Source organism: Strongylocentrotus purpuratus, unplaced genomic scaffold, assembly GCF_000002235.5.
Source record: "Strongylocentrotus purpuratus isolate Spur 01 unplaced genomic scaffold, Spur_5.0 spur5_scaffold_20, whole genome shotgun sequence".
NCBI classification, from domain to species: domain Eukaryota; kingdom Metazoa; phylum Echinodermata; class Echinoidea; order Camarodonta; family Strongylocentrotidae; genus Strongylocentrotus; species Strongylocentrotus purpuratus.
This window is the reverse complement of record NW_022145606.1, coordinates 30637120-30659979: the sequence shown is the minus strand read 5'-3', so window position 1 is coordinate 30659979 and position 22860 is coordinate 30637120. Positions and strand designations below refer to the sequence as shown.

The 22860-nt window shown below is 36.1% G+C and overlaps 2 protein-coding genes across 2 annotated transcripts; both read right to left on the bottom strand.

Annotated features, from left to right (window-relative positions):
* Nucleotides 1–10128: 10128 nt before the first annotated feature.
* On the bottom strand, nt 10129–13452 carry LOC105437581. The gene is made up of 5 exons (XM_011664353.2): nt 13235–13452; nt 12134–12268; nt 11414–11558; nt 10766–10787; nt 10129–10288 (listed from the first exon to the last, which is right to left on the bottom strand). The coding sequence occupies exons 1-5, from the start codon at nt 13367–13369 to the stop codon at nt 10129–10131; spliced, it is 597 nt and encodes a 198-aa protein (XP_011662655.1). The 5' UTR covers nt 13370–13452.
* Nucleotides 13453–19503: 6051 nt separating this feature from the next.
* On the bottom strand, nt 19504–21713 carry LOC115927386 (zinc finger protein OZF-like). Its single transcript, XM_030993182.1, has one exon. It carries the CDS (start codon nt 21264–21266, stop codon nt 20106–20108), a length of 1161 nt encoding a protein of 386 aa, XP_030849042.1. The 5' UTR covers nt 21267–21713; the 3' UTR covers nt 19504–20105.
* Nucleotides 21714–22860: the final 1147 nt, after the last annotated feature.

Genomic DNA, 22860 nt, shown 5'->3' with positions numbered 1-22860 from the left:
AATGACGTCACAATTGTCATGAACATGCGCACAAAGTCTGGAAGGCCACCTGGTGGGAAAAGGTTTAACTGCTAGTCTTGAGCACACGACAAAAGTGTTAATTAAACCGGTAATAGTCAATTTAAAACTCTCAAGTATTTGTATTTCGACTGTTTTAAATATTGTATTTATACCCTTGACAGAATATTTTTCCTAATTGATTTTTTTAATAATAAGGCCTAGAATAAAAACTTGTTGTATTGACCTTTGCGACCGACCCAACAATCTGAAAATCTACGGTCGGCATTTTAATGTTTGTTTTTGTTTTAAATTGTTTTTGTTTTATTGTTTGTATTAATAAATACAAAATTATGTATCTTGTTTGACTTGGCATATAAATGCATGAAACCAAATTATTCCCAAATTCTCACTCGTCTGCTGCCCTAGTTTCAAAATCCTACTAGCGTAAACATGCACGTAGACCCCGGCCTCGTGTACGTGTTTATACCATGCACTGCACCAGCTAGAAACCAGGGAGATGTGTACAGGAAGACACATTTATAAAATTATATATAAATACTTCCAAAGATGTTGGTGCTTTCATAAACAAATACATTTTGGTCAGTACCAGCAATGGATGAAAATCAAGTGTGCACGAAAACACACGTGCATTTATGTTTATTTATTCAGATATTGTTTCTTTGTGAAACTTTCCAGCAAGTGTAAGTTAGTTTGTAACTTTATAAATTGTACAACTCAGATTAAAACATGGAGATACAGTGAGTTAAATCATTCATGTATTTTTATTAAATTTCTTGTCAGATTTGAATCATTTCAGACTTAAAAAAGGATACAAACATACAATTGGAACAAACATACACTTGGATTAATCCCCAGAACTGCAACAGAAATGAAGAGCATATTTTTTGAAGTGGGCCAGTTTTATAGATACAAACATTTGTAATATGCTATGATTTAAACCTGTTGCATGCAAAAGTGTCTGGCTGTCTTTTCCTGTGTCAGTTTCGGTCCCTTCTTTGGTTAGTAAAGAGACCACTTTGTGCCCGGGACCAGCTGTACAATTTGTCAACAATCTTCACATTGCAACCAAGTTTTACAGGTAGTTGAAGAAACCAACTTCGTCACCTGGGAAGCACAGAGTGTTGTCTCAACACAACATTGCAAACTATGGATTATTATGAGGTGAAAAGGATATGAATGGAATGCGCTAAAACACATGTATTAAAGCATTACAAACTGAGAAATTTCAGCCAAAAAAAAGGTGGGTAAAAAAGTTTTTAAAAAATGAAATAATTTCCGACCGACCGACCCATGTTTTGGCACCTACAGGGCAATACAACAAGTTTTTTTTTTAGGCCTCATCAACATCACTACTTTTATTTGGCCCATGATGTTTGCAGTAATATTGTGTCGGTGTAGCCTTTCAGTCTCTATACACCTACAGCTTGCATGGATCGACTGAAAACAATTCAACTTTTATTTCAATGCCAGTTATTTTCTTTAGAATGGAAGGAAATGTTAAAGCCCTGTGAATGTTTCCTGTTGATTTTGCTCTTTCAGTGTGGAGTTTGAAGATTCTTGCATACATATTCTATGTTCATTGGTGTCTTGAAAAAGATTCAATTCAAAGGCTGCGCACAACCATGGACAATTGAGGACGCTTTTTCTAAAGGAACAATCAGTCATTCACAATTGCTTTGTGGCATGTTTGTCATTTAACTGCTTTTTTATGGGGTCAGGAAAGAGACAATTTTTCTTTAGAATTCTGTTTCAAAGGGGAAAATGTATTTTCTTGAAAGCAAGGTGGATTCACATTAATGTTTGATTATGCACAAATTTAGCTCAGTCATCCAAGGTAGTAGTAGTATTAAAAGCAGTAGTAGTAGTAATACTAGTGGTGGTAATAGTAGTAGTAGTAGTAGTAATAGTAGTAGTAGTAGTAGTAGTAATAGTAGTAGTAGTAGTAGTAGTAGTAGTAGTAGTAGTAGTAGTATTAATAGTATTAGTAGTAATAGTAGTAGTAGTAATAGTAGTATTAATAGTAGTAGTAGAAGTAGTAGTAGTAGTAGTAGTAGTAGAAGTGAGCAAATTAACATAAACGTCGCGTCAAATCAGTTGACATCATGTACTGCTGTGTTTGAATGAACCTTGTGACCTAACTTGACATTGTGAATCTCCTTTAAAAATGCATACCCCCCCCCCCCCCCCCCCTCTGTATAAACTTAGAGGAGTATGACATTCAGTGAGTGCGAACAATAGCATTCAATTGTATTTATTTGCATCAAGTAATATGGAAACAAATACTTTTTTAAGAAAAAAGAACTCGACAGGAAAGGAATTATAATTTACTTCATGAATGTGCTCTTTCCATAGTTAGTCAACCCGCTCCCAGCGTGGCAGCGTCAAATATTATTGTTACATGAAACACTTAATCATCAAGGTATAACAAATATTTGCATCCAAGTGTTCTGTGTCTAGCTATAACCAGAGAAGTAAGGAAGCAAAATAAACGAACTAGCCAAGCTTGATAACAATGATTTGTTTTCTTCTTCAAAATATCAGTACTGATCTTTGCTCTATATATTTAAAAAAATATATATTCTTAAAATAATTAAAAAATAATAGATCTAGATAGTAGTATTCATTCTCGGATTTTATTGAATAATAATTTGCCAATGTGTGTTTTGCGTGACTGCTAAAGCATGGGTATGCTACTATGCTTATCAAATAGGGGACCTATGCCCTTAAGTCATAAATGGCAGTAATGAGGAATAATGCCCCACAAAAGGGCAATAATATAGCACATCGACACGGTTTTGATTCTGGGGCCTCACAGTTACGAGGCCATTGCTTTGCCACTGAACCATGACTGTACGCAGCGGGGGCTAGGGTTAGGGGCAGTTTCCATAAATAAAAAAAAAACACAGAAAATGCAATAAATGTTCGATAATTTATTGCATTTTACCCCGGGTCCCAACATAACAAATCTTCTGTGTGCCCATGCCTTGAGCCATAATGCATGGCCGTCCAGAGGATTTTTTTTTTTAGCTGACGTTCATAATATCCTGAATTCAATACTGTACATCTATTTTTTCTCTAAAGTGCTTTACATATATTACCCCGTTCATTTATATAACTAGAGGTTTAGAGTAGTAAGAATATACTAACTAAAATATAGAGGAAATTGCCTCTTTTAATACGAGTTTGATATAGCTATTTAAATTATTAACTTCTGTGGCACATACTTAAATCATATCAGAATACAACACTGTCAAGCATTATGAGCTATCTTGCTCGGTTTTGAAAGTGCTTCTTAAGGAAATACACTACAAGAGACTTTTCATCTCTAAACCATACTCAGATCTTGGGAGATCCAATGATGCATACACAAATAAATTATTAAATGATGCAACAAGTATTCTAAAACAGCTGTAACTTACAAACTGCTTCAATCATACCTCTTTTTTTTCTCGATGAAATTCAATGAAATTCAAAGCAGAGGGTAATAACATGCAAACACAAATAATTCATGAAATTCAAAGGTAAAATCCATCACCAACCTTTCTATGTACAGTGTATTACAAATAATCAACTTATAATAATCAACATCAGGTTAATCATTGAAAATGTCCTTAGGTACTGCAGTGGAATATGAAGAAAGGAAATACAATTCTGGACAAAGACACACCAAAGCCATCTCCCCAAGCTCATTATTCATCAGACCAAAAACTCGAGAACAAACAGAGAGACGACACTTGAAAATAACGTTTAGTCTTAAATCCCAAACCACTTTGACAAGTTCAAGACAAACGGCATATCTATGTCATATAGCTCCAGCAGTACACAATTCAAAATGTCATATATTAGTTGGGTAACTGTTATGGCTTGGATTATACTCCGTTCGGGAGATATGTACCCCCCCCCCCCCTGTCATCAAATGGCACTAAAATAATGATAATAATAATAATAAAAATGTAGATACAAGAGCGAGAGAGATATATAATACACCAGTGACATCTCAATGACCTGACCAACTTAATTAACTGGCACTACTGACAAATTAGTTATTTAAATTTAGATCCTACTTTGTAAGTCTACATGTTTTTTTGTATAAACATGTGTGAAATTATACGATGGGATGGATAATTTTTCACTATAATACACTATGTCCTTCGTGAAGTTGTTTGTGTATGTGCAAATACAGTACATGTAAACCAGATTATTTTAAAAACTTATATAAACAGTAAGTTTAACACCTTTTATTAAAGAGATTGCAAATAAACAATCTACATGACTTGCACAATAAACCTGGTGAAACTATTGTTAACATAATTGCCTCATGTGGGTTTTTTTTAAATCAAAGAATGTAAGTCCTTAGAACTGATATTTTATTGAATTATGATGGGTAGCTAGATGGGGATAGAAAAAGTCAAATGAGAGAAAGATGGAAAGAATATGAACAATAATACTCAATTTATCAAATAAAGCAATTACTCGCAAAATTGGCTCAACGTGTCTACAGATCATTAAAAAGGTTTAATTACAGGTGTACGTTATAAGGTAAAATGAGAACAGGGATCTGGAAGACTTATCTGAACAACTTTGTCGGAAGTCTAAATAGAAGATCCATTTAAAATAGATAATGATGTGGTTATTAATCCTTATCAGATAGAACAGGCATCAGAAAGGAAGAAAAGAAAAATAAAGTGGAGAAGGTAAATGAAATACAGTCAGATAGGTATTTAGAATAGAGAGACGGAGAGAGATGAAGAGGGAAAGAGAGGGGTGGGGAGTAGAGGGAGAGAGACGGATGGGGATTTACATATATGGCCCCATGATATACTCATTACATACATGTATGATGTAATACACGTTTGTAATATAACATAGTGTGACCAAGTTCACCGAGAGGTCTTTATCAAGATATGATAACACTTTGAGATAATATCAATGGCTTGCGAAGAAGCTTCCAGCCGGGCGTTGATTGTGCAAAAGAGTGGCAATTTTCTTTTTAAAGAGATTCAAAGTTACTTCACCTCATATTTGGTTGTAACTCAGGCCGTAAATAGTTGTCTATACATATATTTTTTTTCTGAGCAAGTTTAACTGCGTTGTACTGTTTTGTTATTAGGGACTTTTAGATTTGCGTGGACTGATACGTGTGACGTCCATTCAAGGCAGTGCATTAAAAGGACGTCGATCGGAGCACTCCACGTTGTCGTTGTGCAAATCTAAAAGTCCCTATTATCTCGAGGATCATACACGTGCCGTTTTTCTATGATATATGCACAAAGGATGCTTTTGTGTCAGCAACATAAAGGTAATGGAATTTCAGATTTCAGAGCAAGAACAAATGCTTAGTCCCTCACCTCACGGTTGAACTCAAGTGAGACCATTTTTCGTTCACTGAAGAAAGATTCCCTTGGCGGTTTAGCCAAAAATAAGTTTAAAGGTACTATGTCGCATTTCCCGCCAAACAATGAAAAGGTTAAATTCCAAAGACATTTGAAAGATAATACTAATTTAAAACTTCCCTGAAAAGGGGGGCTTGATAATGTCTTTAAGTGGGAAAATAACGACTATTAGTTGTCAAATCGACTTAACAGTTATAGAGCCAGTAAGTAATAATCTGATGTTCAGACCATTGTACCGAATGATTGTACATTTTATGCTACGCAAAGATTCTATCAGTTTAATTTTGGCCATTTCAAGAAGTAGGTTATTGATGTTGTCCATTGCTCATGTACCCTTTGCAGCTCATTTTATATATATTTTATTACCAAAAAAGAAAAAAGCCCGTCAGTCACTCAATAGTGTATGACAGTGAAGTTTAGCAAGTAAACGGGTTTCCTTGTATAATTTGAATATTAGGACACTAGATGGTAACGTTTAAGTTTCACAGATAACACATACAAGACATATTCATAATTACTGCAAAGTTCTACAGAATTTTATGTTGGCTGCAAAAGGGACATAGTATCTTTAATACGACAGGCTGGTAGTATAACAACAAATAAGCACACGTTTTGCTAGAGTGAGCAGGTATGAAAGCAACCGAGGACATCTGGAATTCTGGACAATAGGTTTGCCAAGTTTGATATTGACATTGTAGCGCTATTCACCATAGACGAGACGACGAGACTTTTGATCCTCCAGAATTTTAAGTTGATGTATTGTACATAGTGTTGCAGGTTAAACCATTGCAAGTGGTAGTGCCAAATGAAAGAAACATTTAAAATTGATTATGAATACAATTGCAAGAATTTTGAAATGATAGCTATGTAGAGGATGACTAAAGATTTAGAAGGTCACTTATCTGTAATAGTTATTATTTATACATTTGTCATATCAACATGTGGATATCAGCTATATCCTTTAATACCAGAGTGAGATAATATATTGTATTCTTATGTTCTCTAACAAAGACTAATAAACTTTGCAAGACTATATCCATATTTAATCCCATCTCTATATTCTCAAGAGAATGCAGTATAGCGGCCAGGAATCATCTTAACAGTTAATTTGTACGAACATGTCTGCAATCTTAATATTGTATTTACATGTATGTCAATGGCTTCTACGTGCTTCACTCGATGAAATACTGTGGTACAGTTTAAAGCCGTCAGAGATTTTTTTTTGTTTAAGGGAAGTAGTATTCTTGCGTTTATCGTCCATTTTGGGGCCTAGAATCAGCGTTTTCAAACGTCTTTAGATATGGGTATATTGAAACGCCGAAAAATAGCGTTTTGAAAGAGCCAGAATCATGTTTCTGAGAGATGATAAACGTATTTAGCCGTTTTGAACCCCACATACAAATCGGACCTTCCCAAGCTCACTATGAATATGACGGACAAAGAAAGAGGACAAAATATACAGTTCCTCAGGTAGATAAAGGAACATCTTTGTCCGTCATGTTCATAGTGTAATTCCATGTGCTGTGTCATGTTGGTGTACAAGCATTTGTGTGACTTGCTTGTCTGCTTCCCGGGTCAAACAGCGCAAATGTATACTCCACCATTGGCATTGCATATTATATTGAAGTAAGCTGCAAATTCCTGGATAAGTATTTGTGTTGATAGTTTAAAAAAACAGACTTATTATGTGGTCGAAATAAAGTTTTATTTAATACTTAGTAAACTTTAGTCAAGCCACAATAGGACTTACCTAATCACTTTTGATATAAATAGTTAACAAAGTACTCATCAGTACTGCAATAACAGGTAGATGTTAGCTGTAAAAATCCACATGTCCCTAGTAATATCAATTTAGGGGGGGGGTCAAATTATCGAAAATTGATTTGGGATGATTGGATTTGCGTACTTGATGTAGTGTACAGCAGATGATAAAAAAATAAAATGGAGCTATGAGTGAAAGAAATAGGAGGAAACCAGAGAGAGTGTACAATAATTAATGCAAATCTAAAGGGACAGGGACTATATCTCCTCCCGGCATGTTCAGTCTGCCCAATCAAATTTAGACCATCAAGTACAATTGTGATTGCTCCTTTGATTTCTCCTTTAGAAACCAACAACAAAATTGATAACAGGTCTTGTCATTTGATTAGAAAGGAAAACAATCCTACTTTGTTAATGACGTAGCTCCGTTTTGGCCTAGATACCTATAGGCCTTATAAAAAGTGTTTTAAAAAACAAAGAAAAATATGTGACCCTCCCCCCCCCAACCCCCCCCCCTCCCGCCAACACAGGTGAAATTTGAATATTATTTCATATGAAGTAGCATGTTTCTTTGTCAGTTGTCTTAGTTTGTAATTCTTATAAATTTGGCAACAGTTCAAAATCTAGTTTTTTCGACTCATTCATTTTTATTGTGAAATAAAAAGAAGAAAGAAAAATCGAAATAGTTTACACAGTTTAATTACGTAAAAGACGATACAATTTTATTTAGATAAAGCTTAAGTTACACTTACAAGTTATATGATACTAAATCAAATGTTCTCGACTCATGTGTTGTTGTTTTTTTAAAAAAGCGTACAAGGTTACGGAGTTTCGATACGTGAACAAATTACAATTTTATTTTAGAAATAATTATCATACGCGTCCAAGTTACATTACACTAATTAAATGTTCTCGACTTTTTCAAATAACAAGATAAAGATAGTATTTTGAGAAATGCTTACTATACACATGCAAGTTACATATTTACGCTATCCTTTCTTTATCAGAACCAAAATGTCTAGGCTTTCCTTAGTGGATTACATTGTTGTCTACGATTTTCTAAATACATGTACAATAACTGAAAACAAAGAACATGTAAAGGTAAGATATAATTAAAAAAAATATAATGACTATATGTCAAAATGTGAGTTACAATTATTTATGAAGAGCTTGATTCCAAAAGGAGCTTTTTCCATTTTTATCAAAATTGAGTTTGTTGTCTTATATTCTAAATGGGAATCAAATGCACTATATCACATTTTGAAATTTTATCTTGAAGAAAAAAAATAGCTACAACATTATGTTTAATTTCAAAAGGAGATAAAGCTATTAAAAAAATATTTTAAAAAATAACAAGAATACAATATACTTGGTAGGTTTTTCAAAACCATACATTATTCGTGAAGGGTAATACCTCCGACATATATACCAACGATGAACATACATTACTAAATGGAAATTGGTAGGATAAACAAAAGGTAATTTTAATACTGGAAAATACCAAAAGAGGATTTATCTCCTTTTGGAATTAATCTCTTCATACTTTAATCTTTAAACAATATATGTGCAAAAGTGCAGAAGTCGGCAGGGAATTTGAAAAGCTGGTGACAGTCTTTGGTTTCATCCCCTTACCCATTTCCCTCTGTTTTATCTTCTTCTTTGAGGTCTGTAGCCTAATGACTTCCAGATTATACATAGTTTTTATCTATTTACTTATTTTCCAGGTATAAAACAACAACTACAAAAGGATAACATACATATCTAATGAAAGCATACACAATCGATGATAATAATAACGATATAAATGAGAACGAAATCAACTATTGATTTGGTGGAAGCAGAGACAGACTGCTGGAAGGAAAAGGTGTGTTAAAAATGTGAGCAGCAGTTTTTGTTTTTTTTTAAGTTATGAAATGTTAAAGTTTCGATCAATCAATCACGAATTGCCAACTGTGTGACGTATCTTACGAGGTCCTCCCTCATTTGCTCTGAATTTAACAAATCAGAAATCTATATTTTCTCTCAAAATATGTGTTCAGTCATACACGCGCCCTAAATATAAGTATTGGTAGTATGATTCTATACTACCCCTGCATGAAACAAATGTATTCCATCATCACTAAGAAAATTAACGTGTATTGTTAAACAAATCGCAGAGCATTTAAGAGAGCAAAATTTGGGTTCACTGACGACAACAAAAGTTTAATAACGTTCCTAATTCTACTCGAATATTAATCAAACTCTCACCTAATTGAGTAATCTCATTTTCCTCCCTTTATTGAAATTAGCTAATTATCAGGCTGTATTTTCTAAATAAAAAAGAGTATTTCATCAACAACAAATCTGGCAATTTCATGATTAAAGAGAAAATCTTGTTGGTTCAAGTAGGGCTCTGTGATTAAGGCATAATTGACTTTAAAGCAGATGGCCAAATAAACCATTCTGTTGTATAAACTTTCATGCAGGAGGCAAATTAAACAGAACTAGTCGCCTATGATTTGAGAGACAATGCAATTTCAAAAGAAGACAGTCTAATATGATAGCGTCTTTGCACTGATTATAATGGTTTAATGTGGGTTTTTTTTTTTGATAGGGTAAAGAAACAGGAATACCATAGTCGACAATCAGCCAACAGAGTGAACAGAAAAAATGCTTACGGATTACTGGATTTCGATTATTGACAGTGCGACGCATAAACCAGTCAATTGAGAACATTTAGTTTAATACCGAGCTCCTTTGATGGTCTTTCCAACTTAGGTCATGTGATAAACCAACATTTGTTTTTCAATCAAATTTGTATTCTTCATCCTTGTCTTCTAATTCTTTCTAGTCAGGGAAGAATCTGTCACGCAGGTCCAACAACCCAGCCCTGGTGAGGGCGTCCTTCAGCCTGTCCCGTTGCTCTGTGACTGCTGTCCTAGCTCTCCAATTCATCAACATCTGACGGGTTCCTCTAACCGTAAGGCAACCTGTTGAGCTCATGACAACGTGACTGTGACCCCTGTGAGACTTCCAGAGTTTGCATCAACCTGTCAAGGTGTTCATCAGTCTCGATTTCTTCGGCGATATCGTAAAGAAGTATGTCGTCCAACTTTGCTGGGGCAGCTGGCAGCCTTGTGGAAATATATAATAGTATACCAGTGGTAGCACCATTGTATTTTTTGCACTGTTGTAACAAATTTGGACAGGGAATTATGGGCACATTTAGCTATGTCGACCAACATGATTTCAATGGGTCACTACAAATGAAAAACGCTAAAACTTACTCGGTAACTCATTCGTTGTTACACAATGTATTGGATATAAGTCTTGTATATCAACACGACATGTAAAAATGTTAGCAATCCGATTGGAATTTTGTTTAAAGTTATAACTTTATCAGTGTTTCATACAGTGGTAAGATATAGGACTGACATCAACTGATTCTGAAAAGAGTTTACCTTATAGGTAAGCGGTGAACTCGTGCTTCTCCGTTCAATCAAGGGTAGATGTGAAACATTTGGGAGATCTTAGTTCTTTATAAAACTTGAATTTGCTTATGTTTTAGTTTTCACAAAAATGGTATTTTCAGTGTGTCGATAAGTACTTACAGGTTAGGAGGTAAATCACCATCTGCATAAGATAAATAAATAAAAACATAAACAATACAATAACTTAGGCAGAAAGCTTGGGAAATTAAGATCATCGCCATTTTGGACTGAAAAAAAGAAATTGATTTTAAACGTTATGAATTAAACCTATTTATTAGCCATCGAAAAGAAGTACTCTTTTTACACGAAAAGTAATATACTATACGGAGCACTACTAAGGATACTTCAATGTTTACAGTGCTATCCAACTCTTAATTAAATACTGCACAAACAAAAGTGACTGTTTTTCGTTCTTTGTTTATTATTAAGAAGGTTTGAAAGAGTTGCCAGGTGTCACAAAGACAAGGAAGACAATTTTGAAATAAAGACACAAGTATCAGGGACTCCACCACATTGTAGTTGAGTAAAATGAGAGAGAGAGAGAGAGAGAGAGCACGCGAACATGCGTGTGTGTGTGTGTGCCAAAGGTCAGGTCTAAAATCAACATAAAGCTATAGATAATACAGGTTTATTATAGAATTGTCAAAGTGAAAAAATACTATTCAGACTACGAAGAAAGATATTTTTTTAATTAAAGGAAGAAACAAGAAAAGTATAAGCAAAGTTCCCATCAATTATATTTGTATGCATGTCGACCCGGATACGTACCATAGAATTTCGCATTAAAGGCATGTCCCTCGTCACAATGAGGATGAAAGTTGAACTTGAAATATACATCGGCATCGCCGGTCGCTTTCACTAAGAAACTGACAACGTTTCGGTCCAATCTATAGATATCATCTAGCGATACGGTCTTCATTTGTGAAATGGAAACACACATTAAAAAAAAAAAAAAAAAAAAAAGTTGGCGATTTGAACAGCATATTGCGTTGTATATATAAAAAAAAATCACGTTCGGGTTAATTTGTTTTATTCCCCAAATTAAAAAAAAAAATCGTTGACATTATGTTAAATTAATTCCCTGGAATTCTTTCGAATCACGTTGAACCAAACAAATCATAAGTTATAATACAGGCAAACAATTCCTAAGTTATTTACATATTTGCCCGATTATACTGTTTTTGCCACGATAAAGGCTAAAATTTGTTCGCATGAAAATGATATTTTCGTATCAAATGTCTTGTTCGTATTGCATTGCTATAAAACTAATATTGGAGGAACTGAGTGAAGAACATATTGTGCAAACACTAAACAATACCAAGGAGTAAGGGTTGAGAATCCGAAGGTTGTAGTGATGATAGATCATTTCTTCGTTCTTCTCACCACTCCCCCCCCCCCCCCCCCCCCCCTTGGAGATATATCACGACCGCCCTGAGTTTTAAACTAAGCGTTCTGAATTTAGCCAATGTATAAATTGTTTATATATACCTTTTCGTTCTCTGTGACATGACCGCCGTCGATCTCGCATCTGATCTTCAGTTCGCCTTTTTCCCAAAGCACAAACATTTCCTTTGTCGGAGCCATCTTGCGAAAATTGAGCTTTTCTTCCTCGGTTTCGATGAGCTAATTATTCAGCGAAGAAATAGAAAATGCAAAAAAGGACGAAAGAAGAAACATTACCTGTTTTGGCTTTTCCACCATAAAATCCAAAAATTTATCTTAAATTGCCTTTACTCAAAAGTTTCGCTGGTTTATCTCTTCAAAACGGGGGGACCGGGGTGGTATTCATTTTCCCTTCCCATAACAAAAAATAAATATATAATGATGATGGTAATGATGATGATGATGATGACAATGATAATGATAATAATATTGATACTGATGATAATCATGATAATAATACTAATTATAAATACTACCACTACTCCTACTTAATATCGATACATCATGATACTGTTACTATTCGCACTACCCCCTGTCTACCATCTTACTATCCCCACTTGAATCTTCTTCTCCCTCTTCATCCTCTTCTTAATATTACCATCCTTTTTTTTTCTATGCTTTCTTTATTCTACACCACCATCATGTTCTTCTTCACTTTTCTTTATCTCCTTTTTATATAAAACTGAGTTAGGGAGATCAAATAATAATAAGAAATAAGAATTTTAAAGTTAGATATTATTTTTAACAATTTACTCATTTAAGTTCAGTTCATTAATTTGATGTCATTTAATATGAACGTTTTTATATATTGTATTTTACATTTGTAAAACATTGCCCAATTCGGCCTTGTGGGCCGCGATGTATTGTTGATCTTTTATTCTCAATAAAACCATTATCAATTCAATTAAATTCCTACTACTACTGATGGAAATAATAATATATTATGAACGAGATTAGGGGAGGGAATAGAAGGCAACATGACGTGGACGAAACAAGATGAAAGTTAAAAGAATATCCATAATAAAGCAAGCCTCTACCACAACTTCATCCACTTAATGAAAATCAGACAAAATAACCTTTTGCTATTGATATTTTATCTTGAGTTCATATTTTTAATAGTATTATAAATGTTGGCAAGTTACTCACATCCTCAAGACCAGGAGTATCATTATACAGACGTAGATGGCAGTATTGCGGTAGGAGGCGACTCATTGATTTTGGAAGGTAGGGTGTTGAAGCCACACGTTTCCCAATGAGGTAGTCGGAAATGACCATGAACATTTCACAAATTGAGAAATGGTCAATGTAGACTTCAAGTTCATCTTTTCTTACGACGCACCGAGGTGTTCCAGTTGATGACAGTTCTTCCTTTGTGACTGCAAATGTGTGGAAGATGTTAATGGAAAGAGAAGAGAGGCTTTAGTGATGACGGGCATGAAGACGAAACAAAACACTCATCATCATTACATCATCATACAAAATATCTCTGCTTCTAAATAACATAGAAATTTTATTTCAAGTGCTAAACATACAATTTCTGGAGCCAACCGAAACGGCAGCCATTTTCCAGAATGGCCGCCAAAAACCTAATATCTCCCAGTATCTCCACTTCTAAAATATGACTTACCTAGGGCTCTAATTTTCAGTGCTAAATATACATTTTCTGGGGCCAGGAATCCAATGAAACACATGCAAATTAATGTCTCATGGTCCAGACAAGAAGTAGAGGCCTACAGGGGGCGGATCCAGCAGGCGGTGAGGGTGGAGGCCTAAGAGACAACTTCTCCCTGCGATGACCATCCTCTAAGACAACTATCCTAGGGGGTAGTTGTCATAAGAGGTAGTTGACTGGAGGTGGTTGTCCGTGACGTGGGTGGGCGTCCAGGGGGCAGGTGTCCAGTTACGGGGACCTGTGGACACTTTGCGAGACTGGTCTATTACTTTTCAAAAACACAGTAAACATTTTATGTATGTATCGTTTGCAACTTCCCCCCCCCCTCTCTCTCTTCTTTTCTTTCTCCTTCCCTTTGTATCTACATGTGTCGTTTACAACTTCCCCCCCCCCCTTCTCTCTTCTTTTCTTTCTCCTTCCCTTTGTATCTACATGTGTCGTTTACAACTTCCCCCCCCCCTTCTCTCTTCTTTTCTTTCTCCTTCCCTTTGTATCTACATGTGTCGTTTACAACTTCCCCCCCCTTCTCTCTTCTTTTCTTTCTCCTTCCCTTTGTATCTACATGTGTCGTTTACAACTTCCCCCCCCCCTTCTCTCTTCTTTTCTTTCTCCTTCCCTTTGTATCTACATGTGTCGTTTACAACTTGCCCCCCCCTTCTCTCTTCTTTTCTTTCTCCTTCCCTCTATTTCTATATTCTCCTCTCCTTTCTCTCCTCCACCGTCTACACCTTTCGTTCAATCTCTCTCTCTCTCCGTCTCCTTACTACTTCTCTATTCAATCTAGTCTCCCGTCGATCCTTTTCTCTCCTCTCTATCTTTAAATGTATATTTCTTTTTAAAGTTTTCCCTATTATTACGTAATACATGTATATCTATGCTTTTATAAATGTCACGACTCTAGTATGATTTTATGTACATGTATGTGACGAATATGCCCAAGTGTTCATCAATTATCTTGTAGCTACATTGTATTTTGTTCATGTGCTGCCAGTGGAGGCCAATTTGCTATGTTTTGAATATGGATCAATAAAAGAATCTATCTATCTACTCATGTACTAGTATCAGTATTACTATTTGCATTGTATGAATGTCCATATACCGTCATTAATGTAATATGTTGTTTTTATGACATGAAGAATGCGATGCATATCTATATTTATATTTTAATATCTCTAATGTTCACCTTATAATATTCATACTTGTCTTGCAATGTATCTTTGTATTTTATCAACATGTACATAATTGTTTTCCCTCTGTGTCCATCTGTCCCCTTTCTCCCCTCTCTCTCTCTCTCTTTCTCTTTCTCTCTTTCTCTCTTTCTTTCTCTCTCTCCTGCTTTCCCATCTTTCTTTCTTTTTAACTCAAATTTTTAAATTGAAATATTGTATAAGATTAATGGTATATAGTATATACACGCTCTTCATAATTATGTAGATTGTAGTGTGACATCTTGAAATGTATACTTGCTTTTTTCCAGCAATTTACTCATGTGCAATTCAGTTACTTTTTACTGTGATATCACTTGAAATGTATAATTGTCTTCACCATCAATGTTTTATTCATGCACAATTCAGTTACTTGTAACTGCGATACATGGAAATGAATCAATAAATACCATTTATCTATCTATCTATCTATTTTAAAGGTAAAGACCAGTTATGGTCATGCGATTGCATTGTGAAAGAAACGTTGTGGAATCGATCAGAAAAGGTTGATCATCTAGCATCTAGCATCTGCAAGGTTCTGGAATCATCAAAATGATAAGAAATTTGGCCCATTCTTCGTAAAGTTACAAGCACTATACACAGAAAGATGTATATTGGACTATCCTATATCTTTCACAGACCATGAGAGAAACAAATTTACCAAATATATGAATTAGTAGGCGGTTTCCCGGCAAATTTTTTATCATCATGTGTCAAAACATATTCTTTCACATGATTGGTAATGAGAGCTTCCATTTCATTTTTTGAAATTGGGGCGTTTCCAATACTGGTCTTTACCTTTAATACAATCGAATGTAATCAAACCGACGGCCAGACAATTATAACAGAGGGACTGTGTCATGCAATTCAAGAAGTCAATTACTTCAATAACATAGTATTTATTTCAAACAACATGATTCTACAATGAGACGTCATGGGAAAACATTCAACTCCACTCAACTAGTCTACCAAGTACACTGATCAACACCTAGTTAAACACACAATCTATCTACATTTTCGAGTATGTATATTGAATGTTTAACATCAAATTGTGGAATAATAACTTCTGATAAGTTTAGTACTGCATGTATTTTTCTTCACAATATTTGGTCAATTATTGATGCAATGTAGTAGAACATTTGAGCCCATGCCTATGGATTCTTTTGAGCGGGCTTCAGAATTTGTAAATACTGGACATGGGCATGTTTCACGAAACCATCAGAAGAACACAGTCACAGATATCCCATTGCAACATGTGTTCATAAAACAGTTATTAATTGTGTTTGATTGATATGAAAATCTTAGGATTTAAAAAATATTAAAGGCCCAATGAATTTTCTGTCAGTTTTTAAGGTACCTTTTGCGTTTACATTCAATTGGATAGATGATTTTGAATGAAATATATGAAATTTACGATTGATTTCAAGTTGCGATCAATATTGTTTCATAAATGTCAATCATCTGTTTTCCAATGGCATAGAAGGAAAAGGGTTAAAAAAAAAAACACTTTTGTATTTTCATAACAAATTTGACACTTTGATTACCATACTATGGTATGGCTTCCCTCTCTGACAACATAATGGACAAACTTTTTTCTACAAACTACATTGCAGGAATTGACTTATCAGCAACATAATTTGTTTTTAAATCACGAACATTACTACTACTACTACTCTCACCCCACCAACTAGCTCCTTTATATCTTACCGAATTGCTAATTCCATAAACCACATTGAATGCTATGTTCCAGTTCCAAGTCTCTGCTATGTGTTCCACAAACCATGACAAAGTCAAACAGGGATAGGTCTTTTTCATATGCAGCCACTTTTTTGTGGAACAAGTTGCCAAAACAACTGAAAAGTATAGGATCCTATAACAACCTTTATCAATTCTTTGAAGACGTATCTTTTCACCACTTCATAAATAACCAGAATCATGAACCCAGTGCATTGTTCATTTGTTCTTAAAGTTCATAGAGACATGCAATTGTGCCTAATGTCCTTTGGCAAGACATTGATCTACATTTGCCACTCTTCACCCAGGTGTTAAATGGGTACCCGGTAGGATGCGAAAGCTAATGTGGTTAGATTAGCAAGTGTGCGCATGTAAAAATGACGCCTGGCTGGAATGCTCCCCAGGGAGTGGAGAATGTGCATACATTGTGTGCGGGTAAGTCTGAATCCAATGACCGGGGTGATAATATACTTGTCTGTAAAGCGCTTTGTGAGGGCCTCCGGTCCTGAAAAGCGCTATATAAGAACGAGCTATTATTATTATTATTATTATTATTATGTGTTATGCGCTGAATTAGAATGTTTAATAATTATCATTATCACTTCTCTACAGACTGTGCCCTTATAAACTATGCTGCATAATCCTTCTACATGAGACAGACAAAATAACAACATAATCTTGTTTAGTACATACAGGTAACTTTGTACAAGTCCAACCTCTTGGGACTACAGAAATACATTCGACTTAGGAGAAATTCTACTTATGAGAGGAAAATAACACATGTTTACATTATCTGGTCAAAAAATGGCTTCGACTTAGGCGATTATTCGAAACATGGAAGGTCGACTTAAGTTAACTGTATGTATATACAAGTACTGCCATACAAGATACAAAAGAGTACAAGAACTTCTGTCAAAAAAAATCTTTGAATGAAACAGATGAAATTAAAATATTAACTTGTTTAGTACATATTGTAAGTACTGTCATACATGATACACAAAATTACAATTATTTAACTAGGCGTTGTGGCGTGCGCCTGTAATCCAGCTAACAGTGGAAGTTACAAACTGATTCAGCCGAGGACGCAGGTTCGAAACTGAGTCACGTCTTTCGGATGGTGACGTTAAAAGTCGGTCCCCAGACGTAAATAATCATATCTGATTGATACACGTCTGTAAAAACCCAATTACACACACACAAGATCTATGTCACCAAAAAAACATCTTCATATGGTATTAGACGTGCAGCACACAAAAAGACAATAGTTCCATTCCACGTCCTCCTCAAAAAGGAGTTGAGCGTAATCAATGAAGTATGAACTTATAATTTGTTTAAATATTTTGTCTTTATTTCCTCAACAAACAAAAAGAGTTCAGCTGAATCAACTAACTTTTTATTCCTTAAAACTGTTCCATGATTTTTTTATTTTTTTTCAAACACCATTACAGGAAAAACTCATTGTGAATAGCAATTACACACGTCCAGCAATGGTGACTAAAATTGTGGCTTCATGATTTACGGAGCTAGCTTTCTGATGGTTTAGAAAAGTACATCCTGCCGCATTAATCATCTCAAAATTCAAAATAGCCATTAACAAAAAAAGAAATCATGAAATGGAACATATAATATTCATTTATCATTATTCATCCATGATTAAAAAACCTATTGATATGACTAAGGTTAATAGTAAAGATATCAAACCCCATAATTTGTCAATGGCAATATTAACAGATTTTTATTTTTATAGATTAAATATTGTATTAGTACGTGCAGAAAAAAGAAGATATAATCAACACAATCATCCATTTACTTACTTCTTCGGGGGGGGGGGGGGCACCCTAGACTCTTATTTAAAGGTATAGACCAGTTCTGGCCACGCGATTGCATCGTGAAAGAAACGTTGTGGAATCGATCAGAAAAAGTTGATCACCTAGCATATAAGTATTGGTGTGTACTGCAAGGTTCTGGAATCATCAAAATGATAAAAAAATTTGGACCAGTCTTGGTGAAGTTACAAGCACTGTACACAGAAAGATGTATATGGAACTACATGATAGATATAATCCTTTACCAAATATATCAATTAGTAGGAGGTTTCCCAGTAAAATTTGTATCATCACGTATTAGTCGAAACATATTCTTTCACATGATTGGTAATTAGAGCTTCCATTTCATTTTTTGAGAGAGGGGGCGTTTTCAAAACTGGTCTATGCCTTAAAGGCCCACTGCACTACTGGTAGCTACTTGCGCCCTCTATATAACAAACAATGCCTAATCGGTGACCATTGGTCCCCCATGATCCTCTTTTTCTTATGTTAACTGAGAGCTGAGTTGATGAGATAACCACCTGTCCAGTGACCTTGCAGAGCGGTCTGTAAATCCCTCCTGTAAACTACGGCAGATAAGCTTTAATGTCAAGCCCAGATTAATCAATGAAAATTTAAACAAAATTCTGGGATCTAGCTTCAATGAAACATCAACGTGATTACATGAAACTGTAGAACAAATGAAATCACAGGCATTAGAGCAAGTAAGAAATGGGGAATACAGTCAAACCTGTCTATCAAGGAAACCCAAAGGGAAACACATAAACTGGCCACTATAAATAGGTGGCCTTTCTAGACAGGTTCTTCAACACATGTTTTCTCCCAGAGAGAGGCAATACAGGTGACCACTACACACAGGTGACTTTGATATATAGGTGGCCACTAAGACAGGTTGGACTGTACTTCTAATACATCAGTTTGTAGATAGCACATGGTACAAATGACCGAAAACAACAACAGATGTCTATTTATATCCCACTTTGTGCATTCTAGAATAATCACTGCCAAATTCATGCTGACGTTTCATAAATACGGTACCTTTTCTAATCTTAGCTCTAAGTGTGTATTATAGAATGTACTGTTGGTGAATCAATGATGTATTAAATAACTTTGTGAACACTAACCCCGTAGTCGTCTCGATGAGTTTTTAGTTTTTACCAAATGACCTTTATCTGCCCATGTGCACATAACATCTACAAACTGGCTTATTCACTCTTAATAACCCTATAATGTACACGTACATGTACAATACTTTCCTAAACACTGATTGTCATTGCTTGGCATGAATTGCACAACGAAATAAGCAGGACCTTCATCTATGAAAAAACAAACATTGCAGGCCTGATTTGGCATGGTGTGATTAGATCATGTTTAACTATTGTTGGCACATTTTAGTGGCTTAGACCAAATTGGCAAGTACATCTTCACAAGGATGCCAGTTAGAATTGATCAGAGAGCCTGAAAATTACCTAGAATGAGGTATTTTGTACACAAGAAAGCCTAAACTATGCTTTGAAAATAACTTGCCAGGGCCTGAATTTGGGCCATTGCCTGAAAACTGGCATCCCTGATCTTCGTGATTACACTTCATCGCATTTTAATTTCTGATGTTTTGTCAGCGCGCTTGTTTTGACGAACCCCTTTCCGCATCTCTTACACACGAACGGCCTCTCCCCACTGTGTATGCGTCTGTGGATGATCCGGTCGCTGCTTGTTCGGAAGGGTTTGCCACACACATCGCAGGCGAACGGCTTGCTGCCTGTGTGCAAACGAACATGCTGTTTGAGACGCGTGCTGGAGTTGAACGTCTTCATGCAGTAGTTGCAGACGAAGGGGCGTTCGCCGGTGTGCAGGCGCCGATGATGGGTGAGTGAGGCGCGATGCTGAAGACCTTTCCCGCATATCTCGCAAGTGAACTTTAACCCCAGGTGGAGGCGTTCGTGGGCGCGGAGATTGGACTTGACGTTGAATGACATCCCGCACTGTTCACACTGAAACGGTTTCTCATTCGTGTGGATGATGGCGTGACGTTTCAAATGCGAGTCCTGAAGAAACGTCTTCCCGCATTCCTTGCAGCTGTACGGACGTAGGCCTGTGTGGATTAGCTTGTGGCGAATGAGAATGGGACGTCTCGTGAACGTCTTCTGACAGACGGAGCAAGCGTAAGGTCTCTCCCCAGTGTGAACACGCATATGCGCCTTCAGGTCGGCATTCTGCGTGAAGGCCTTCCCACACTGCTCGCACTTGTACGGTCGGTAGCCCGTGTGAAAGCGCTCGTGTGCATACACGTGGGACTTGTGTTTGAAAGTTCTTGAGCAAATCTTACACTCGAAAGGTCGAGCATCTGAATGAACCCTCTGGTGGCACTTCAAGCCTTCTTTGCGAGAGAATCCCTTCCCGCACTGTCTGCATTTGAAGAGCTTGAGTCCTGTGTGCCCGCACTCGTGTCGTGTCCTGTTGGCCTCGTTCGAAAAACTTTTCTGGCAGTGCTGGCAAGCGAAGGGCTTCTCGCCGGTATGGACCCTGCTGTGCCTCTCCAAATTGGCTCGAGAAAATTTCTTACCGCAAACATTGCAAAGAGAATTTTTCTTTTGAATTCTTTTTACTATTTTGGGGCTTTTGGTGATGACCTTTTCAGGTACATTGCAACATGGACAAATTGCCTTATGTATGGACTTCCTTTTAACCCTAGAACCTTTCTTATCCAGTGTATCTGTGGTGCTACTACGAGTGATAATCATGATTGATAAGAAAAGAAATATCTTTGGGTTAAAAAATGTTATAATAAAACAGATGTATGAAATGCTAGTAAATTGATCGTCTTTCACAGAAATAGATACCTGTAAAAGTCATGCAGGCAATATCTCATTTGGAATTCATAGTACTCAATGAGCAGATAGTACAATACCGCTATTTATCAATAGTTATAAACATTCATTTAACCAGTGTATATGTAAACTTATGATATAATTATAAAAGTACTGTAGGTTGAACATTCCTGATTGTCAATGTTTACATCCTTAAATCATAAGCGTTATTTCATGTTTGGGAAATCCAATCGGCATGAAAGCTGTCCTGAGAATTCTAATCCAAAAATGCTCAGAGCACAAGAGCAATATCTAAGATTCTTGATGAAGGGGGAAGAGAGGGAAGGGGGAAGAGAGGGAAGGGGAAGAGAGAGAAGGGGGAAGAGAGGGAAGGGGAAGAGAGGGAAGGGGAAGAGAGGGAAGGGGGAAGAGAGGGAAGGGGAAGAGAGGGAAGGGGAAAAGAGAAAGGGAGAGAGATAGGGAGAGAGAGAGAGAGACGGAGGGAGAGAGAGAGAGGGAGAGAGAAGAAAAGGAAAGAGCAAGAGAGAAATAATGGAGAGAGGGGGAAGAGGGATAGAGAAAGGTAGTGGGGGGGGGAATGGAGAGGGAAAGGTGGAAAGAGAAAGGTGGAGAGAGAAAAGAGAAGACAGAGAGAGGGAGACAGAGAGAGAAGAGAAGGAAAGAGCAAGGGAGAAAAAACAGAGGGGGGAAAAGGGATACAGAAAGATGATTTTGTATCGTTAGCACAGATTATGCACAACAGGGGCAGTATAATTTGTCTCTCTTATAGTAATACCAATTGATGATTCCATTCAATTCTGAAGAAAAAAAGAAAATTAAGTTTCTGTCTGTGTTCAACTAATAACCGACACTACAGATGTGGAGAAGAGGATGAACTCTAGATATCTCAATGATGAAGGGTTTTGTGAGGAGCTAGACAAAGACGAAGGTTCATCGACAGCATGGATTGTTTTCACGCATTCGTCTCCAGAGCGGGATGTAATGGGGCACCTGCTATCATACTCCAACAAATCCCTGCAGAAAAGAAAGAAGAAAAGAAGAGAATGTTGAAGAAAACAAACATTTAGTTTTTATGTTCCATGCTGCCACTACTATATTAAAAATACAAGATTTAGATATTACTTCTGAATTGAGATATTGTAAGCACGAATACACACAAAACTACTAAATAAGTGACTTAAGTATAATAACAACCTCTCACCCTCTGCAAAAAAAAAGAAAAAAGAAAGAAACCTGCACATGATGTCATGAACCCAATTCAGACTTTGGTTCTGTATGGGTCCTTCTAGGAGAGCGTGTTCGGATGCGTCAAGTAGTCTTAACTATGTTTAACTATGTTAAATCTGAGATGCATGGCCCTACATGTTATCAGTGTCTCTGATAGGGTGTAATATTGAAGCCCTAAAAAAATTTCACTTCAAAATTATCATAAAGTGCCTAAAAAAAGTAAAAATCTTTGAGTGACTGGTTTTACCATATTTATTTACCCAAATAGACTGTAGTGTTA

What these genes read in the sequence shown, in the direction of transcription:
- LOC115927386 (XM_030993182.1), bottom strand. Translation starts at nt 21,266, where the DNA reads ATGATTATCACTCGTAGTAGCACCACAGATACACTGGATAAGAAAGGT.
- LOC105437581 (XM_011664353.2), bottom strand. Translation starts at nt 13,369, where the DNA reads ATGTTCATGGTCATTTCCGACTACCTCATTGGGAAACGTGTGGCTTCA. An exon ending in ATGTCACAGAGAACGAAAAG is followed by an intron (nt 11,559 to 12,133) that starts GTATATATAAAC and finishes TCACAAATGAAG; the next exon opens with ACCGTATCGCTAGATGATAT. An exon ending in CTTTAATGCGAAATTCTATG is followed by an intron (nt 10,788 to 11,413) that starts GTACGTATCCGG and finishes TATCTTATGCAG; the next exon opens with ATGGTGATTTACCTCCTAAC.